The 21,027-nt window shown below is 37.9% G+C and overlaps 2 protein-coding genes across 2 annotated transcripts in view; both read left to right on the plus strand.

Annotated features, from left to right (window-relative positions):
• Positions 1-1,888: 1,888 nt before the first annotated feature.
• On the plus strand, positions 1,889-12,098 carry trdmt1 (tRNA aspartic acid methyltransferase 1). Its single transcript, XM_041065905.1, has 11 exons — positions 1,889-1,987; positions 4,981-5,090; positions 5,384-5,460; positions 6,523-6,594; positions 6,889-6,954; positions 7,125-7,194; positions 7,287-7,370; positions 8,292-8,605; positions 9,033-9,090; positions 9,621-9,750; positions 11,020-12,098. The coding sequence occupies exons 1-11, from the start codon at positions 1,924-1,926 to the stop codon at positions 11,118-11,120; spliced, it is 1,146 nt and encodes a 381-aa protein (XP_040921839.1). The 5' UTR covers positions 1,889-1,923; the 3' UTR covers positions 11,121-12,098.
• Positions 12,099-16,462: 4,364 nt separating this feature from the next.
• Positions 16,463-21,027, plus strand: part of cubn (cubilin (intrinsic factor-cobalamin receptor)) — an 80,927-nt gene continuing 76,362 nt past the window's right edge. The window contains exons 1-4 of the mRNA XM_041065904.1: positions 16,463-16,584; positions 17,196-17,325; positions 20,543-20,638; positions 20,980-21,018. Coding sequence (XP_040921838.1) covers positions 16,463-16,584; positions 17,196-17,325; positions 20,543-20,638; positions 20,980-21,018 — 387 coding nt within the window. The remainder of the gene's footprint in view (positions 16,585-17,195; positions 17,326-20,542; positions 20,639-20,979; positions 21,019-21,027) is intronic.

A 21,027-nucleotide genomic window follows, 5' to 3' on the forward strand; every position in this document is an offset into this window, starting at 1 on the left:
CCTTTTTGTTTCTCAGTTCCTCCGAGTTCGGCCATTACGGTAAATGTACAAACGTTAAAGAGGCGGGGTTTCTGTGTGGGGGTGGCTCTGCTGTTTTCCTATTGGTCCGATATACTGTCGGATATATCTTGCAAGGAATGGTGGGAAATGACCGCAGAAGTAGGATTCCATTTGCACCCGATTGGTGTGACGCAGTGCAAGGGGAGTTTTTCCCAGTGAGTTATGAAACTTTACTGCTGACATCGACAGCGGATGAGCAGCTCATTTAAAAATTTTTTCTTTCTTTTGTCAAACAATAAAGAGAAACACTGATTTGATTGTTGTATCCCATAAATACTAAATAATGACAGTAAACCGTAATAAGCACTTGATGTTACCTGGAAAGGTGCTACATAAAGATAAATTCAGACCTTCATAAAGTACAGAAGTATAGATTTCATCCCAGTTAAATAAAGCCTTAACAATATCATGTTTAGAATATTGTTCAAAGTCACACCACATACGGATTGCCTTCACACAAAAAATCTCATAATTATGACTTTTCAAATTATAACGATTCATTTCATAATTACAAGATCTGAACCTTGTAATTACGAGAAAAGTTCTCAGTTACCAGAGCCTGATGTTGTAAAGGTGGTTATCAGTTATCTGTACTTGAAAGGACAGCGGCAATGGCCTATCTGTTTTAATCCACTTTTTCTTGGTTTGAGACACTGAGAGATATTAACGTCACTGAGTACTGTGGGGGGTGTTATTATTAGTATGTCAACATTGTGTAGGCCTCATGGCATAGTTCAGGTGGAAAGCACACTCTGACCTACGAAGTTATGCATTTGAAATGTATCAAAGTTGGCTTTGTGATGTCACCATAGACCGAATAAAAAAAATTGTCAGAGAACTGCCAAGCAACTGCTTAAAGTTCTTGTGATGTTTAGGTGAGACACTGAAGTTTTCTAAGATGACATCTTTACAGACACCCAGGTCACACCATCTTGCATCATGTAGATTAATATGACAAACATGACTCTATTGGTTACTCTATTTTTGTTGAATTATAATAAAATAACACTTTATTAGAAAGTAGAAAAAATATTGTTTAAAAAAACTAGTTCACATTTCTTCTGTCTTAAAACAACACTATTCATATACCCAGTTCCATACTTCAGTAGTTATTGAATATAGTAAGGACACAATCCACAGTGCTTATGTGCAAAATTGCATTCAAAAGTTCATCTGAAGCTAAAAGGGGCCTTCAGCCGTCAGAGGTAGACAAATCAAGGGAGTAGCTGTCCTCTAAATCTGAACTCCTTTCAGTGCAAAATTCCCTCTTCATGTTTCAAAGGCTGTTTCCTTGCTGCACTACTGCAGAGGGATAGCAACAATAAAGAAAAGCGTGGCAGAAAGACTGCAAATTTTAAAGACAGAAGCTCAGTTTGTTTGGCTCTCCTGAAAGCCTGTGTTAGCTTCAGCTGAGATTGAGAATGCATTTTGCAGAGAATGATAACATTAGAATTTACTAGAAGCTCTTGAAAATCACTAGAACGGGAGATGTTTGACTTATCACTTATCACACTGATGGGATAAAGAACTTGTTTTACTGACAATGTTGTGTGTCAGTGTGTACCCCTGATTACCCCTATATATATATATATATATATATATATATATATATATATATATATATATATATATATATATATATATATATATATATATATATATATATATATATATATACACACACACACACACACACACATATACATACACACACACACACTGGAAAAAAAAGAAGAAAAAGAATCCCAATGAAATGAACCCAATCTCCATACCAGGTGGTGGCGGTAATGCACCATTTTGGCGTTTCCCAGCCTCCTTTGTCCATCAAGAACAAGAAGTGTGAGTTAGAGGGAGTAGTGTGTCATGGAGACTCTGCGGGTATTGGAGCTTTACAGTGGGATAGGAGGGATGCATTATGCTTTAAAGGGTAAGTTTATCGTTGGTAGATTTTGATCTTAGTTTTATTTAATTTTATTTAAAGTTATAAACTATACGAATTGGACAGATTTTCTGTGCCACGTTGTCTTTTGTTGGAGCAGACAACCGTAAACAGTACTACTCAATAATCTGGCGTTTCCAGTCAACTAGTTTCCCTGTTAACTTCCAGTAAAATGTTATCCAGTAAATTTATTCTCACTGCATACGCCCTACGGTGCAGTCATACTAAAATCTGTCTGGCGAAATTTACCGGCATGGTGTGGCCAAAAACACGAGGGGACAGGAAATAGTGTAGGCAGGGTTGTAAACAATCTATAGACGCTACCGTGGCTGGTGGGTTAAATGCAGCAGTCGACAGAATACCAAATTATACCGTGTTTTATCTACATTTTTTTATTGTCGCTGTCACTCCGAAATTCGCCTCCCATTGTTGTCTATGAGAAACAGAGCAAGGCACATTTGCTTCCTGTCGCGAGTTGAGCTGAGCTGCCTCCTTCCCTTCGCTACAGGGTTCAAACTCCTTAAAACCCCTTAAGGTTGTTGGAACCTCTGCTGAACCCATAGGTAAAGTTGTACAGTTCCCTCAAGGTTGGTTAACGTTCTTGGAACCGAACAGGAACATTCCTGTAGAGTTATGGCTATCTTCTGTAATGTTCTAATTCTATTACTACTGTTTACTAGCTCATATCTTAAATTACCCATGGCACCATACACTTTTGACTGTGACCCAGCTGTCATCAACAGCTCAGCTATTCATTCATTAACCCTTTCATGCATGAATTATGAACACCTCAGTTATGATTTTTTTTCCCCCAGTGTTTTTATCCCTCTTTAGGCATGAAAAAAAACATAGAATTGAAATTTTGTTTATAAACCTTTTTGTCGTGGAGTTACAAACATGTCCATTCTGCGTGAAAATGTTAATGTTTAATGTTTTCTCATAACATCTGTCTCCCCTCTGATTTGATATTGTCCTCTCACATAATAATGTCCTGCTCATCTCCACTTCCCATCCATCTTGTATGGCAATTGGCAAAGCATCCAGCACACAAGACACTGCATGCAGACATACTTATTTGTCGTGTGCATGAAGCATCATGGCATCTGTTGGCATTTTTTGCTTTGGTGCACAAGCATCCACCGTGTTAGCTGATATGAAACTATAACAATAAAGCCCATGCATATACAAGAGAACAGCTTTTGAATAGCTGTCCACTGTAGTGACCACTATGCATGAAAGGGTTAATTTCTTGTCTTCATTCACCCGTTGTCTATTGCGTCGGCAAAAGGGCAGCCTGAACCCTCCAGGCGTCTGGAGGAGGACGTCCCGTCCTCCTGCTGCTGCAGTCACTAACACTACGAGTAATTGTAGATTACTATAAGTGACTGCAATCAGAATATAGGAAAACACTTATAGACAGCAGAAAATAATAGACCAAAAAATACATTTTGCAGCAATAGTAATGATTAGTAAAGGTGTTGAACAGTCATATCTAATTATGTAAGTATTAATTATTATTAAGTGCTATTAATTGGTTGCTCTGAACATTAAGTGTAAACAGTACAATCTTTGGTGTGCAACTGTCACCACTATACAGTAAAACAATATTTAAAACTAAATCTAAATTTGTTTATATTATCCCTCAATTTTTTAAAAGTTTATTCAGGATTTTAATTTAACTGGGCTAATAGATACCATTTCATATTTAAAGAAATACAGATCTTGACAAACAAGTGATTTAAAAACCATTATGATAGCAACATACTAATTGCTACACCGCTTTTATACAGAACAGAGGGTTTGGAAGTAATCAGCAATAGTTGTTACACCTGCAGGAGTTGTTACTTCTGCAGAAGAGCTCTAAGTTGTTAACCCATTATTCGTTTGCTGAAAAAGGCCTCTGAAATTTACATTACTTTTGGTTTTTTGGTAACCTAAACTTTTTTTTTAACCTCAGTTTATTGCTTTCCAGTGTTGTGTTTAGGGTCATTCACTGAATTTCAATTGCTTAAATTTCAGTAGGGCTGTCCCCTAATAGTAGACCAAAATTTGGTTGATGAAAAGATGATCCATTTTTGATAGATTGTTTTGTTGCAGGAAAAGCATCTACATTGCTTTTTACCTCAAAATAACCTTTGTGTGTGTGTGTGTTTTAAGAGAACTCACTTTCCACAGATGTTCAATCATCTTGCATGTTGCAGCAAGTAGTTATACTGCCTACACATAACTTTTAGCACAGATGTACATGTTCACTGAGAAAAGCAAGCAGACATATTAAATCAGCGTCAGAAGAATAATGTTTAAATGTGGTTAAAGTAGGATCTACTGTAATTAAATCCTTGCAGCTATCTTTGGTTTAATACATTATAGATTAATTAGATGATTGGATGGTTAGTGTTGTTTCACATACTATAGTGAAGGAATGATTAGCTTCTGGGAATTCACCCAAATTGCTTACGTCTTTCTGATGTTGAAATGCACTCTGCTCTCTCTGTTATTTTGTTCTGTGTATGCTAAATGTTTTTGGACCACTTCTGTTGCCTAGTTGAGGTTCAAATAGATATGGTCCTTTCAGGACAGTTTTCTTTTGCCAGTCTATTTTTAGGGCCATTCTCTCGTAGTTAAATTTAAGAATGTTGCCAGTGGGTCTTAGTGTGAAATTGCACTTCAGTTTCAAGGCTAGCACTAGGTTTATGTCAAGGTGTGTCAAGAGCTCAGCTCTGAGAAATTGCTAAACACTTTGTAGCCCACCTACGCTCTCTCTTCTCTGGGATTCTGAATATCCAAATATTGTTCCTTCTACTCCTTAGAGTTGATTATATATTTCTTACTTTAGTTCACTGAGTTCGTCATAAATAAAACTAATGACAAAAGAGTTATAAATCAAGCAGCTTAATTCACAGGAGTTTGCTGTGTAGCTAAAGGTGTGTAATGAAACACTAGCTCAAGTTTAAAAAAATCTTTCTTCTTTCTTTCTCCAGAAAGTGGCATACCTAGCCAGGTAGTGGCTTCCATCGACATAAATACCACAGCCAATCAAATCTACAGGCACAATTTCCCTGACACCCCCCTCTGGAACAAGACCATTGAGGTGGGTGATAGTGGTAGTGGAGGTTCTAGGCATGACCTCTTACATTGTGAATGTACATATATATATATATATAAAATAATTAACTAGTCTGTTACCCTGCAATAGACTCCAGTCTCCCGTGATCCTTAACAGTTACTGTTGTGTATTGAAGATGAAGGGACAGATGAACACATAATTGAAATACACACATCGGGATGTAATGACTCACAAATCCAAAGGAATGATCTAAGCTCAATTTTTAACTCTGTATTTTTAACAGTTTACAAAAATTTAAAGCCTTTTTTTACTTGTAGGGCATAACACTAGATGACTTCAATAAATTATCTTTTGATATGATTTTGATGAGCCCTCCTTGCCAGCCTTTCACCAGGTAGGTCTTATATACTTTGTGCATTGTGATCCAATAAGTTGTGGAACCTCAGTCAGACAAACCTTTTCTTTGTTCTCCTTACCTTCCAAAAGTAATGGGTGAAATAAGGTGTGTGAAAATAGGTTAATTAGAAAATATGTTTAACCATAGGTATGAATATGGGTTTTCTATTGATTAGTGCTGTAATAAATGGTATATGGACTGCACTTATATAGCACTTTTTTTGTGTTGTCGACTACTCAAAACGCTTTGCACTACATGTCACATTCACACAGGGGCAATTTGGGGTGTGGTATCTTGCCCAAGGACACTTCAACATGCATATTGGAAGTGCCGGAGATCAAAATACCAACTTTGCAATCAGTGGACGTCCTGCTCTAACTTTTGAGCCACAGCCACAACTGCCTGCCAAATGAAAGCTTGAATAGGCTCCAATATATTGACCAGATAGGTGATCAATAATAATATATAGCGCCAAATCATAAACAAAGCTTATCTCATGGCACTTTTCATATAGAGCAGGTCTAGACCATACTTTTTATAATATTTTTTAAAGAAGCCCAACTTTTCCCCCATGAGCAAGCACTAGGCTGCAGTGGCAAGGAGAAAGTCCCTTTTAACAAGTAGAGTCAGAAGTGAGAGAGAGCAGGAGGAAAGAGAACATAGCACAGTGCAGATTCCACTTAATAATAAGACTACTACTAATAATAAAATAATTTAAGGATTAGTAATAAGACTAATAGTAAGACTAACAAGAACAACAATACAACGAATGACTAGATTAGACCTACTCTAAATGAAAAGTGTCTTAAGATAACATGTAATACATGCCCAGGTGATGATTTTCAAACCAAGTTCTGTCTGGTATTTGATCATTAGTGCAAAACTTCATGGCTTGATTTATAGCTTTTTATAGCCCCTTGGTCCTTTTTCTGCATTTTTATTCATATGGCATTTTACACGTCACCTCCCTTACTGTCTCTTTGTACAATCATCGTAGTAAATTTTTCAATTACTGTATGAAATGTCTTTCATCAATATCTCTGTTTTTTCTCTATGTAGGTTAGGACGTCAGGGTGACATTCATGACCCCAGAACCAAGAGCTTCCTCTTCATCCTTGATGTTCTGCCAAGGTCTCCAATCTGCATATTTAGCTTTTTGTTACTAGTGACAAAGGTGTATTTGCCACCAGCCATCTATGCTCTGAAGGTGTACAGCAGCGCATTTCTTGGTATCCACCTTCATATCTGACCGGTTTGTTTAATGCTGCAGCCATCAGATGTTCTTTAAAACACACATTAATTCATTTTTGTGACCTTCACCTTTTTTTTAGAAAGCAGTCATCAGTGAATATCTTACAAGCATGGTTTCTGTCAATAAATCCTCTCATATTTTCTTCCCAACTTCCATATGGTGATGGTGGCTAGGCTGTGCAGGCTGCCCCGCTTCATCCTGCTAGAGAATGTGAAAGGCTTTGAGAGCTCTGCTGCCAGGTAATGATTGAGGCAGCAAGGGGTCATTAAAAGGGCACCATGTAAGCATGTAGCAACATGCACCGCATTCAAAAAGTTTTAAAATCCTGCAAATTATTTCAATAAATTATTTAAATGTATTAGATTTATAAAACGTGAGTTTAATCTATCCTCATACTTCTACTCTCTAGGGATTGTTTGGTGAAAACACTGATGGAATGTGGATATACTTTCCAGGAGATCATGGTCTCACCCACAAGTGTAAGACATACTCACTACTGTCATTGAATACATCTGTACTGTGGAAGCTATACATTGTTATATTTTTATCACCTTTAAATTCCCAAATCCAGGTTGGCATCCCAAATTCAAGACTACGTTATTACCTCATTGCTAAGATTACAACAGAAGACCTTAGTGCCCAGACAAGTTCAAAGGTGAGGCTTGTTAACTGTAATGCTGGTATCATGAAATTTACCAAGAAACATTTTAGTGCTAGTTTTCACTGTCAACCAAAACTTCTTCTTCTTCTCTTCTTCAGAGCAAGTAATACTGTATGTTTTCCACATTTTCAACCCTTTTGTGAAAATCTGCCACATCGTCCTTAATCCTAGTGTATTTCGGAGAAGATGGTACATGCACATTTAAGTGACAAAGAAGTGTCATGCAAGTGCTGGTGCCAGTAACATTATCTTAATCCTTTATCCTAGGCACTTTCAGACACTCACGGAAAGTGCAAAACAAAACAGAATAACTGAGTTTATGGGCAGCACAGCATAACAAGTTCTTCTGTGAAATGAAAACAATTCAAATTTTAAGTTCCTCCACCAAAGTGCAACATGTTCTAAATACACTACTCAGCCACAACATTAAAACCACTGACAGCTGCAATGGGTAAGGTTGATTATCTTGTTACACTGACACGACAATTAGTGCTAAAAGCTGATGTGTTGGAAGCAGGAATTTGGGCAAAGGTTCTGAGCGACTTTGACAAGGGCCAAATTGTGCTTCCTAGATGACTGGGTCAGAGCCTCTGCAAACGGCAGGTGTTGTGAGGTTTTCCCGGTATGATCATCAGCTATAATCATTCCTTCTGCTCATACTGGTGGGAAAGAGATCCCTTTGTAAAGCAATTTCATTGTGAATGATTAATTAATATTATGGAGGGAAGAATTGTATTTTAAAAATTTCAAGCTGTCACTATTACTCTAGAATAGAAACTATTTCTACCAAAGAAATTGTCCCATTGTAATGTTTTGGATAAACTGACCTTTGAGGAAAATTTGTTGGATATTTGATGATATTAGGACCCTAGTCATGTCTGTACATAAGGCTTTTGACAAAGTATGTAATCTTAGATTTCAGATGCCTTCCCTCATTCTGCTGAGAGTGGTTCCTCTGGGCAGCCCACAGTCTTGTGTCCTACCCGCACAGGTACCTGCCAGCCAGAAGAGGGTCACGTTCTGTATAAACTAGAGACGGCAACTGATGCCCAGAGGAAGATGAATCAGAACAGCAATCTGTCTGTCAGGCAGATAAAAGACTTCCTGGAAACACAGATAGAAGTGAACATGGAAAACTATCTCCTTCCTCCTAAAACACTGCTGCGATATGCTCTACTCTTGGACATTGTTCAGCCAACATGCAGGAGGTCTGTCTGCTTTACCAAAGGGTGGGTAATAAGTTGAATAAACCTCTCTAGCAAAATAATAGATATATATTCATATAAAATGATGAATTACCAAAATGAATTGTAGATGACATTATAGCTCTTTTCCATTCTGTACACTAAATATTTACTGGTGATGGTTCCTATGTAGAGTATGGCTGGTCACAGGTAAACATCAAAGAGGTGAAAAAAGTTGTGGTATGTGGATCAGGAGTCTTCATCACCAAGAAAGTCAACTTCACTGAGCCTAACAGTGGGCTCTAGGTCAGGGCTACCTCTAATCTGAATGCCGCAAGAATGTAAATGAGTATTTGATAAATTGCTTGATATTGTATCTCTCCCCTGTTGTACCTTTGTCTAGTTTGTTGATCACTGTTAAAATGATCCATTAGTATTGTTGCTATTTAATTGTGTTAACTTGTGTCCTTAGTTATGGACGGTATGTGGAAGGAACTGGCTCAGTGCTGCAGAGCTGTATGGAAACAGAGGTAGGTTTTGGTTTCAGTACATGTATCAACATGACTAAACAATCAAGCACAGTGTCTGAGAAGGTCTTAATTTGGAATTAGGCACATGCCCCCACACTCCATACAGTGAATGTACCGGTACACAACATTGGCTGCATCACAATCTAGCTGCTCTTTGGTCACAGTCACAGATCAGTTGCAGTTTCAGTGACCACTGGAAAGGTCTCAGAAGCAGAGTGCCTTGTCTTCAGCACCCTAATATAGTTTAAATTTGTTTTACTGACATTTTACTTTTCATGTTTTAGAAGCATAAATACATATTTGTGTTATTTAGATATGGTAGTAGGTGCTTTTTGGCTGTACTTCAATCATGAGTGACAGTCTTTTGTTGCTTCAAACATTGTGTGTCATCTGTGTTAATATAGCCAGTCTCACAGCACAGCTGCTGTTATAAATAAATACATAAATGAAAAATACATGTTAGCTAACATATCTGAACTCAACCGATTTCTGTTGAGTGTCAGATAGCTTTTAATTTGTGTGCTCTGCAGATGGAGAGCGTGTTTACTGGTCTGGACCAGTACTCTGAAGAAGAAAAACTCCAGCGGCTGTTGAAATTAAAGCTCCGTTATTTTACTCCAAGAGAAGTTGCCAACCTCATGGGTTTCCCTCAGAGCTTCTGTAAGTCAAAAACCTGTTAGCCCTTAAAAGATAAGGTTTTTGTTTTCCAAAAACTATTAAAAACATAAATGAGCCACACTGCAACACTTGGTGACATGGCTGCCTCACAGTAACTATGTGAGGTAGAGGCCACTGCACATGCTCTAGAATACAGTTTGTATTGTAAACAGTCACCATTTTTTTTCTTTGCTTGTTCAATTTCTGCAAATTTAGCTTTAAAAATGACCATACAGTTATCCACTTTTTCAATTCAGATCCTTTCTTGTTCTGCCAATTTTATTTTGTCAGACCCTGGAGAAAGTCTCTAACACTCTGGGCCTCAGGTGTGCTGAGAAATCAGGGTGGTGTGTAACACATGAAAGTTGCATCTTGGTCTTTGCCATCTTGCAGCTCCTGCAGTTTAGGCCTCCATGCCTAGGTTTACATTGCTGAGCACTGGCTGCAGCTGCACAACCAGGCTCCCATATTTCCATTTGCTGAGCTCAGTACCTTGAAATCAGTTGATGTAGTAACCTAATGTCTGTTGTTGCTGTTGACTTTCCCTCTCAGCACATCTCTTCCTCTTCTAAATACTACAGCTCATACAACAGCATTTCTATGAAACCATCACATTTGAAAAGTTCTCCTTGTGTGTCAGACATATATTTATACTCACCATATATTGTCCATTTCTGAAAGCACCTGTCCAAAGTCAGGAGCTTGTTATACTGTATGTAGCACAACAAGCTAACAAGCACTGTAAACAGAACCATATCCCTGCATATGCGCAGTGGCTTCATCAGCCCTACAAGAACTGTAGACAGTGATTGCTGTAATTAGTTTGTGGAGCTGTTTGTTAATAAAGTATAGCTCTGTAATGTACAGACATGTCACCCAGTGTAATAGTGTAACCTTCTGATGCGTTTTTAATAGCTTTTCAGCCACAGTGGAGTTCTGTGTCACCAAGTAATTCACTAAATCTTTGAGAGAACAGAAAATGCGTATCTTTTGGTGAGTGGGAGAGGGAGTGTGTATGCGTGTACAGAAAGACAGACATTGAACAAAAATGTTATTTTTATAATCAGTTAATACAAGTCATGCTTTAATTTTTTTTAAAGAAGATATTTTAAAGATGCCACAATAATTTACTACACATTAGTCTGACTGACAGACGGAGACTATGATTTCTATTGATTCCTGTTTTTGTTGTTATAACAATAATCGTACTGTTGGATGGATGGACCTGTGTGTTTACTTATTTTCTTAATTCTATTTTAATGTATTTTGCAGCCTTTCCAGAGCAAATCCCAGACAAGCAGCAGTACAGAGTTCTAGGAAACAGCCTGAATGTTGTGGTGGTGGCCAGACTCCTACAACTTCTGGTCTACTAGCACTTGGGATGTGTCTCTGAAGGAGGAAACCATTTTATTTTTTACTATGGATGATTTTATTTTATTTATATATTATATTGAGTGCTCTCAGCCCAGTGGCTGTGCTTGAAAAAGTAGAGTCTAGTTTTTGCTGGGGATGTTAACTGGTCAAATGTCAGTCACTGGTTAAAAACATGTAACTTCAAACAGTACATGTTTCTTTTGGCTGACTTGAATATGTTTGTTATCTAGAGAACAATAATACATTTTTCAAAATAAAAATAAAAACATAAAAAAAACAACCTGTAAAGTACATAGTTTTGTTTTTTAATATCAGTTATTCTGTGGTGTAGAAATGACACAAGCATATGGAAAGTTTGTATTTCTTTTAGCAGGGCAAAAATAAACTTTTTTTTTTTTTTTTACAGGAGTCTAATGATGTTCTTTGTGTGTGCTAAGGGACTGCTACTGTATTTACTGTACTTAAATTTTGTGATTTGTAATACCAGCAACACTAACTAAATCTACTTGCCTTTCATGATTTTCAATTGTTAAAAATAAGCATTCATGATGTTAACTTGCTTCCTGCAAGGGAGCCGGAACATTTATCCCTTATTTTATATCTCTAATGTTTGAGGAAGGACACTTAAAAGTGACATCCATCTATTAATCAGAGCACAAAGTCCATACACAAACATGCATCCATGACTATCAGACTGGCGATATTTTGGGTAGTCTAAATTTAACTGTGCTAGAGTGGAGCAGATGGCAGAAAAAGGCCAATGTTTCCAACATGTGACGTGAAAATAAAATGCGACTGCGCCGTCCCATAGCTCTGACCCCTGTAGTCATGAAGTGCTTTGAGAGGCTGGTCATGGGCCACATCAAAGACTTCATCAATGTCACTGTGGACCCCCACCAGTACGCCTACAGGAAGAACCGCTCCACTGATGATGCCATCTCATCAGTGGTCCACACAACCCTCACCCACCTGGAGAGCAGGAACTCGTACGTCCGTCTGCTCTTCCTGGACTTCTCATCAGCCTTTAATACCATCATCCCACAGACCCTAGTACAGAAGCTCTCCCTCCTCGGTCTGAGACCCACACTGGGGAACTGGGTCCTGGACTTTCTGACCAACAGAACACAGACTGTCAGAATCCACAACACCATCTCCTCCTCCATCACACTGAGCACTGGCTCGCCACAGGGCTGTGTGCTGAGCCCCCTCCTGTTCACCCTGCTGACATATGACTGCTCGGCGAGACACCCCAGCTGTCATATAGTGAAGTTTGCGGACGACACAGCAGTAGTGGGACGCATCACTGACAACGATGAGTCAGAGTACAGAGAGGAGGTGGAACATCTGGAGGAGTGGTGCAGAAACAACAACCTCTGCATCAATGTGAAAAAGACCAAGGAGATGGTGGTGGATTTCAGAAGAGACAGGCGTCCTCTCCCCCCCCTGCACATCGGAGGAGCAGCTGTGGAGGTGGTCTCCAGCTTCAGGTACCCGGGTGTACACATCACCGAGGACCTCACCTGGAACACCAACACATCTCATCTGGTCAGGAAGGCCCACCAGCGCCTCTACTTCCTCAGGAAGCTGCGGCGAGCTGGACTTGGAGGCTCAGTCCTGAGGAGCTTCTACCACTGTGCGGTGGAGAGTGTCCTCTGCACCTGCATCACTGTGTGGCATGGCAGCTGCACTGCTGCTGAGAGGAAGGCTCTGCAGAGGGTGGTAAAGGCTGCACAGAGGACTGTGGGGAACAGCCTGCCCACCACCTCAGACCTCTACACAGCACGATGCAGAGGGAGGGCCCTCCGCATCATGAAGGACTCCACCCACCCCTCACATAGTCTCTTCCAACCCCTCCCCTCAGGCAGGCGGCTGAGGAGCATCCGGAGCAGGACCACCAGGCTCAGGAACAGCTTCTTCCCTGAAGCTGTGAGACTGCTGAACTCTAGCCCTGCCCCGTAGACCCCCACCACCACACACTACCACACACTGACAGCCTTGCACTACAACACTGTCCCACTAAGTACAATACCTGGCCATTATAGGGAAACATGTTCTTATAGTATAATACACGGACCCTTGCACATCTTATTTAATTGTTAGTTGTTAAATTTCACAATGTATATATTGTCTGTTTATATTTCTCTAATGTTTATAATTTCTCTAATGTTTATATTTATGTTTCTCTAATGTTTATGGCTTAAAACTGGAACCTGAGTACCAATTTCGTACCATAACATGCAAATGTCCTGGTATGACAATAAAGTTCCTTGATCCTTGATCCAAACATTTCCAAAAGTGCAGAAGCGTTCAGCATTCAGCTTTCAAGTGTATGTGCTGGATCATTTTGCAAAGTGACTGATGAATTGAGATAATGATGATGATTGCATTTCTATATAGTTGAATATGCATGTGCTGCCATACTGGATTCAGCTTTCAGGCAAGAGGCAACAGTCTTGACACATTGTTGACACATTGGGTACCTAAGTACTCTAAGAGGTGCTGGAGAGTGCTTGCAGTCAACTGGCTAGTAGGTTCACCTGTAAAGATTTTAGAGTGCTGTCTTGAAGAGATGTTTACAGCTTGTGGGATGAATGAACAAGCACCAGAGCAGAGGTGGTGGAAGCCAGTGGTCATTGTTGCAAGGAGAATGGGATGGCTGAGTGCTCTCCATTTATGCTGTCAGGCTTTGGCTGATGTTGCGATATCTTGAATTTGAGACCAGATTCTGGATCTGTGTTGAGCTGAGCTGATTTACTGGGGAGCTGTCAAGGGGCAATGTGAGAGATGACCACCATCATGTGTAAATGAGCAGGAGCTTTCTCAGTGATCACTTCCTCATCCACAAAAACACCACAAGAATCAGAAAAAAACTTAAAAGATGAGTAGCAGAGCAATCAGATGAGTGGGGTTTTTTTTGTTTTGTTTTGTTTTTTATAATGTTATAGCACAATTGCACAATAGTAGGTCAGAAAAACAGATGGGCAGAATTGCAATGACATTTAATCTGTGGCATCCAGTGTTTGATTGGCTTGAGATTGTACCCAGAAAACTCACTGGTCAGACATGGTGATCAGGATTGTGAATGCAGGAATTTGACAGCATGGGAAAGCGGAATCAACAGAGAGGAATCAATAAAGAGTACATATCCAACTTTAGCATGCAGCTGCATTTAAACTCATGCAACTTTCTGGTTAGCTAGACCAATGACCATATATAAACATGCACGACATGATAGTTTCTCAAAAGTGAAGCCAAACCTCTTGACCACCCTCTGGTGGATGGCTGCAGTATGTCATCAAACTTGCCCAATCCATATGTGTGGACTGGAAATAGACCAAAGTAAAAAAATCAAAGTATGTCAAATATTTTTTTTTCCAAAGATGGTTTCTGTCATTTTAAGTTCTTTTCAGTTCTTATCACAGTGATGTATGGTCAAGTGTTCATTTTTTTGTTGGTTTTAATTAATTTTGTAATTTTCTTGTAACTAAAAAGGGAGATGTGATGTCATGATTGATGGCTGCTCTGAGTGAAGAAGACACCTAACTTTCCATAACGGTGATTGTCTGTTTCACACTGACAGAATGAGTTCTGCAGTAAACTGACAAAAGAGGTCTTGCAGTTTTTTCTGGCATGTTAAATTTGTGTGTTGTAAGCTAATCATTAGTAACATTAGTTACATATTAGTTAATGTTATTTAGTCAACTAGGCAAGACAACAAGCAGTCTAATGTTAGCTATGCTTTCAGTCTGGTAATGATAATTCAGCAATTGCCTTAAATTAGTCTGCCTTGTTCCATGATAATATGGCTGATGTCCACAAAGTTAAAGAGAAAAAAACTGACTGAGTTGTTAGAAACTATTGGCAAAGATCTGAATATAAGATATCATAATCAATTATTTTAGCTGTTTAATTTTTTGAATTGATTTAAATTTATTAAAACTGGTCAATGTCTTTTTTTTTTCTTATTTTTAAGATTTGGTGGGAAATCCAACTTCAGCATCACCTTACTGGATGTGGCCTTCATATATCACATATTTTTCAAAAATACATAATTTCCCAGGTGAGAGAAATTAACTCTGTCATGCCAAAAATGGCCTATGCTTTACTTGAGAATGATGTGCAAAGTTTCCACCAATAGACAAAACAAAAGTAGCTATCACACTGTTAATAAAGCATCAAGATTTGTCCATCTTTTTGAGGTGAGCAGACCTCCACTGGCATCTCTGGCTGATGTGTGAGAAGATGGTGTTCATCTGAGGGAGTTGCTGATGGAGATCTTGCAAATTCTGCTTTATCCCTGTGATGAACTTCACACTCATGATGTTCTATTTTAACAGACTGTGGTGTGCTGTATGAGTGTATGATCAATGTAACTTAAAAACTTCAGCTTGTTTGTATCATACTCAATAGGACAACCATTAGAAATAAAGGACAGGGGGACAAATTTTTCAAAACAGGGAGCCTCCACACCACCATCTTCGTTATGTATGTATTTTGACCTTCTAGATCAGTTGGTAGAAATATGGTCTCCTGTGACTCTGTTCCAGGGTTTTAGATCAGATGCTAGATGTTGTAACTTAACATTCTTTCTGTTTCTGTTGTGTCATCTAGCAATTAAACATTGTACCTCTACATATGTAGCAGTGTCAGTGGTATTTCCACCATAAAAAAACATCTCAGCATTGCAAAGTTGTTAACTTTATTGGCTGTCTCACATGATTTTAGGAGATTGCTAACTTCTTACGTACATACAGAGCATTTTGTACACTGCATTGAAAGGATTTTAATTGGATACTTACACAATTGAACTGAGTTTTAAAATTCAAATGGTTGCAGCAGTACCACTATCAGGACATCTGTTCCCACAATTTAGCTTTAAAAACAAAAAACTATGATGATTCATTCAAAATTTAGAATTTAAGAAATTGTTTCAAAAGGTTACACTTCCAGTAAAATTATTGTTGAATAAGTTCATGATGTGACTATAATAAGTATTGTTCATAATATTCTTATGATTCCTTTTAGGGCCAAGACTTCATTAAAATTCTTTTTAGGAGGATTATTTTATCTTATATTCATCTGCCCAGTGCTAACCAATTCTAACCCACTTCTGACATCTACAAAGTACCCACACTCAACCTCACATAAAGTTATTTATTTCCTACAATCATGTGAGGGACATTCTCACTCAATAATAAAGTTAACCAGCTTTGGTAAATCGTGATGTGCTTTATGGTTGTACTGTCAGGTCAAAGTCTTTGCAGTGAGCATTAGAGTGTGGCAGCACATTAGAACCCTCAGTGAAGCTGTTTAGAGTGTCCAGGCAACACATCTATTTTCTATGGCTGGGACACTGCAGGTCTCATGGCTATTCTTCATATTTCTTTTCCTTCTGGTGGGACTGCAAGGAGAGCCAAGGGACGCGGCACAAAGACAAAACCAGAGGAGAGTTAGCAATGAACAGTGAGTTTGGGTTTACGGAGATTAAAGCAGGATGTCTTCTGTAGTGATGAATCAAAAATGATGGGCTCCACCAGTATTACTCATTGTACATATTGCTTTGTTGTATGTAAACTTAAAACAACACTTCAGTTATACACAGCTGGTCAGCATATAAAATGAGTAACACTGATACCCAAGCCAGGTTCCTCATTATATTTTCAATGTTTTTACTATCTTAGGGTTTTCAAATTATGCAGAGAATGACGTCTGTCAAAATTCCAATGATAGTCGTCACAATTAGTCTTTAATATCAATTTGTATCTCACCTGTCAAATTTAAACTGTGCAAGGTCAGCTTTTAGTTTATGTACTAGTTAAAAGTATATTACATGTACTCCCAAAAGAGTTAATTTTGTTTAACAATCAAAAACTGCCAAAATTTATGTTAGAATTCTGCTTCCAGTAATTACACACATAAAGGGTAATAATACAAATCCCAAAACTACGAGGTTCACTGTGGGATTCCTGATGAAATGTGCAGTTTTCTAAAAGTGTGATCTTAAGCCTGTATGACCATTACCCTTATTGACCTAAATACAAAGTCTGTTTAATTTTGGGTATTTGACTCTATAGGCCTCGTATGCTGTCAGATAATGGTCACCTTATCTTTACAACTGGAGACAGTAAAGAGATTCGCTTCCAGACATCAGCATCAGGCCGGGTTAAAGTCGGTAATGAAGACCTCACCCAACTTTTGAGTCAGGTAAGCTTAAATCTTTTCGTTACAAACAAACATGTACACATGATCAAATACAGTGGTACAGTGCTTCATAAGATCAAACAGTTCAGATTTTTAAACAGCGGAAATTACAATGACAACAAAACACACTTTTGAGCAAAAAAGGAAGTTTAAATTTGATGAACATAAATTCCCTGTAGCTACAAGTTTTGTGATGGCTTCTATTTCATGACTGTCTTCATGGTTACAACAACCAGAAAGTACATACTATACGAGTTTCTCCGATCCCATCATGCCAAGAATCCCACAATGAGAAAATCTGTTTACATAATAAATAGAATAATAAGAATAAAAAGACAAGCTGTAAAAGCATAAAATCCACATGACAGATTTCTGTTCCAGCATAGAGGTATCTGTCAAACAACCAAACAAACAAAAACCCAATAGACTTACTTTATGGAATTCATTATTTCCTATGCAACAACCTATTCTAGCGGAGTCACATATTCTCAAATAGGAACCATTTGTGACAGAAATTGCCTGTAAACACACATAAAATCACAAAAAATGCTGACAGGTTGAGGAATAAAATGTTTTGTACAAGATGGAGACAAACCTCATTACAAGAAGTCAGATGGTTCATTTTATAGGTTCTCGAAATGTAAGAAAAAGAACATAATTGGCTGTTTGCCCAGTTGTCAGATTCTGGCTGATTGGGGAATGCTAATGTGCTAACATGAGTTGACCACACACAGAAAGATAATATTACAGTGGACCTCTGCTTAGTAATGACACAGAACATCTGGCTTAACATTTGTCAGTCGTTCTCCTTAAAGCATAGAATGAATAAACTAAATGATTCATAGCAGTTTTACTTTCACACATTCCAGTCACTTTCCATTTCCTGAATATAGTTTGCTTTAAATCTATGAGGTTTGGCTATATTTATTGGAACAAGAAAACCTGGTTGTACTCCCAGCACATCACCAACATCACAACCATAAAATAATTAGCTTATCCAAACAAGTCAGAAAACATTCACTACTGTGCTATGTAACTGTCTCATTATGACTTCGTATCAGCTTTTATACAGCTGAAAGCCTGCTGCTCTTCATATGAGACTATGAATGATTAACATGTTAGGAAGCAGACACAGCAGTTTAGACAGGACCAAAGATCAGGGCCCATGTCCGCCAGAGTCTGTGGGTTCAGGATTAAATCTGTACAGCATTTAATCCTGTAATTCATCATTTAATCAAACAGTTCAGTGCACAATCTCTCAGTCAAAATGTATGCATTTGTTTCATCTGAATAATTGCCCAGTGTGCACACATGTAGGTGTGTGGTCAGGGCTAAAACAAATGATGAATTAACAGTGATACATTTGAAGCGGCTGGTATTCATCATTTAAATATTTGCAGCATCACAGAATTTTTCAGGTTAGTACCAGAACTGTTGCTGTTTGTTAGCTAAGGCTGAAGTTGAGTTAAAGTAAGATGGCAAAATGAGTGAGTTAAGAGCATTGTTCTCTGTTGATGAATGAAATGAAATGAAATGAAATGAAATGAAATGAAATGAAATGAATGAAAGTACTGCTTTTCGGGCAGACTGAGTGTTTTCCATGTAAGTGACCTTGCCTGATATTTTCTTCCGGTTCAGTAGCCAACAAAATTATACTATGAACACTTTCTAGTCATTACACAATACTGAGACCTGTGCTAGGAAGCACGATTTGCAGTTAGGGAGGCTGCTTAAGGTGTAACACTTAATTTACTCAAACTTTTCACAAAACTCAATACAATACACTGAAGCTCAAAAGATTCATGCAACATCAATGAATACATATTGAAATGGACACAATGCAAGTTGCATTGGTATATCAACCTGATTATATATGTACATTGTCATATGTATCCATGTATCTAGGACCCCTCAGATTAAACTTCAACCCAGACAGACTGTTACTGTATATCTCAGAAAACAAAAAAACAAAAGCATTGGCTAAGCCAATGATGAGTTGGTTAGGAGGGTTGGATGTGCCATTGCTGTCTTGTACATAAAAACTGAAGGCCTCCAAGCCACCTTCAGTTAGCAGAAGGACATCATCTGGCAAATCATCAATCAAGGCATGAAATATTATCAATGAAATCAGTGGAGTCCTTGATGCAGGCTGACAAGGTCTGGTCAAAGGGCTTAATGAAAAAGTCCACAAACTTTGACACTGGAAAGAACAGGGGATTTTTCTGCCCCACAATGGGACGAACTGGAGGGTTGGTAAGTGATTTACACACTTATGGTAATGCATATATTACAGGCTGTACAGGAGATTTACAATATAGAAAATTAAGTTTTGATGTAGAAATTCAGTGTCTCTTCTTACCATCTTCATAGCAGGGTATTTCCAAGTATTTCCTATTGAAAAGATATGGTGGGGTCATGACTTATCATTTTGTAGAATCTGGCATTTGACAGTTGATGAGTTTCCTGCCCATAATTCTCAGCATATTAGATATAGATACCACCATCCTTATCAGACAGTTTGATGACAATATCTTTTTCATTCATCAGTTCAGACATGGCACTTATTTCATTCTTAGTTAAGTTAGGTGGACTGGGCTTAAGATGGCTTCTCATTGTTACAAACCATTTGCCTGATGAAGGTCTAGGATGAAATGTTGCAATTAATTTTACATTGCAAGTTAGACAGTGATCTGTTAGAGTTTGTTTGCTACTTTGGGTATGGTAAGTAACAAAGAAAGAAAATCATTATGGAACACAGAACTGAACCAATAAATAAAAACAAAATTTAAAAATACTTTAATAATACGTGCTTGTTTTACTTTTGACATCAATGATGATGGTATGTGAACTGTTACCAAATATAATGCAAAACACAAACAAACCCAGAATTGTATGTGTTTACAAGCTATAGATCAGTTAGGGAACTATAGCTAAAATAAACAAGCATGGTTAAATTTGTATGCAATATGGCAAAGCAAGAGTGAAAATGGGGACAAATGGCATGTTCTCACCCACTTTGTCTCAGTAACACATCAAAACTGTGTCCAAATTCAACATAATTAATAGTTTTAAAATGTTTTAAAATGGTAAATCAGTCCGCAATGCACTAATATTTATTCCTCCCTATTTTTTCTTTAAAGTAGATGGAGGATTTCTTCAAGAACAATTTTGTCTTTGTCTTTTGTATTTTGATGTGTCTGAATGTGAACTCTGATTTCAGATCAAAGTCAATAAAGATGACATTGATAACATTAAGACTCATGGAGGTGGAGTTCCCCCTGAAATCACCAACAAACTAAACCAGCTTGATACTAGGGTAGGACATTAAAAGCTACTATACTTCCTGTGGGATTAAAATATTTTATGTAATGAGTAAAACACACTTTATTTCAACAATATCATTAGCAGCATAAACACATTTAATAATTAATTGTTTTATTTATTTATTTGTTTTTGCTCATTCATCTCATTCAACTCATTTGCATTTTCCCTCCATTCTTTTTATGTGTGAATTATTTTTGATGGAATCAAACAGACTATTGCATGTTTATGATTAAAACTCTATAAATTTAATCTGACCAAATACATTTTTAATGATATTGTGAATGAACTGCACATAGCTAGTGTATTTTCCATGCTTCTTTCCATGCTTTCCAGGTGTCAACAGTTGAGAATAAAGTGACTACACTTGAAACGGTAAGAAAT

This window comes from Toxotes jaculatrix, chromosome 20, assembly GCF_017976425.1.
Source record: "Toxotes jaculatrix isolate fToxJac2 chromosome 20, fToxJac2.pri, whole genome shotgun sequence".
Classification (NCBI taxonomy): domain Eukaryota; kingdom Metazoa; phylum Chordata; class Actinopteri; family Toxotidae; genus Toxotes; species Toxotes jaculatrix.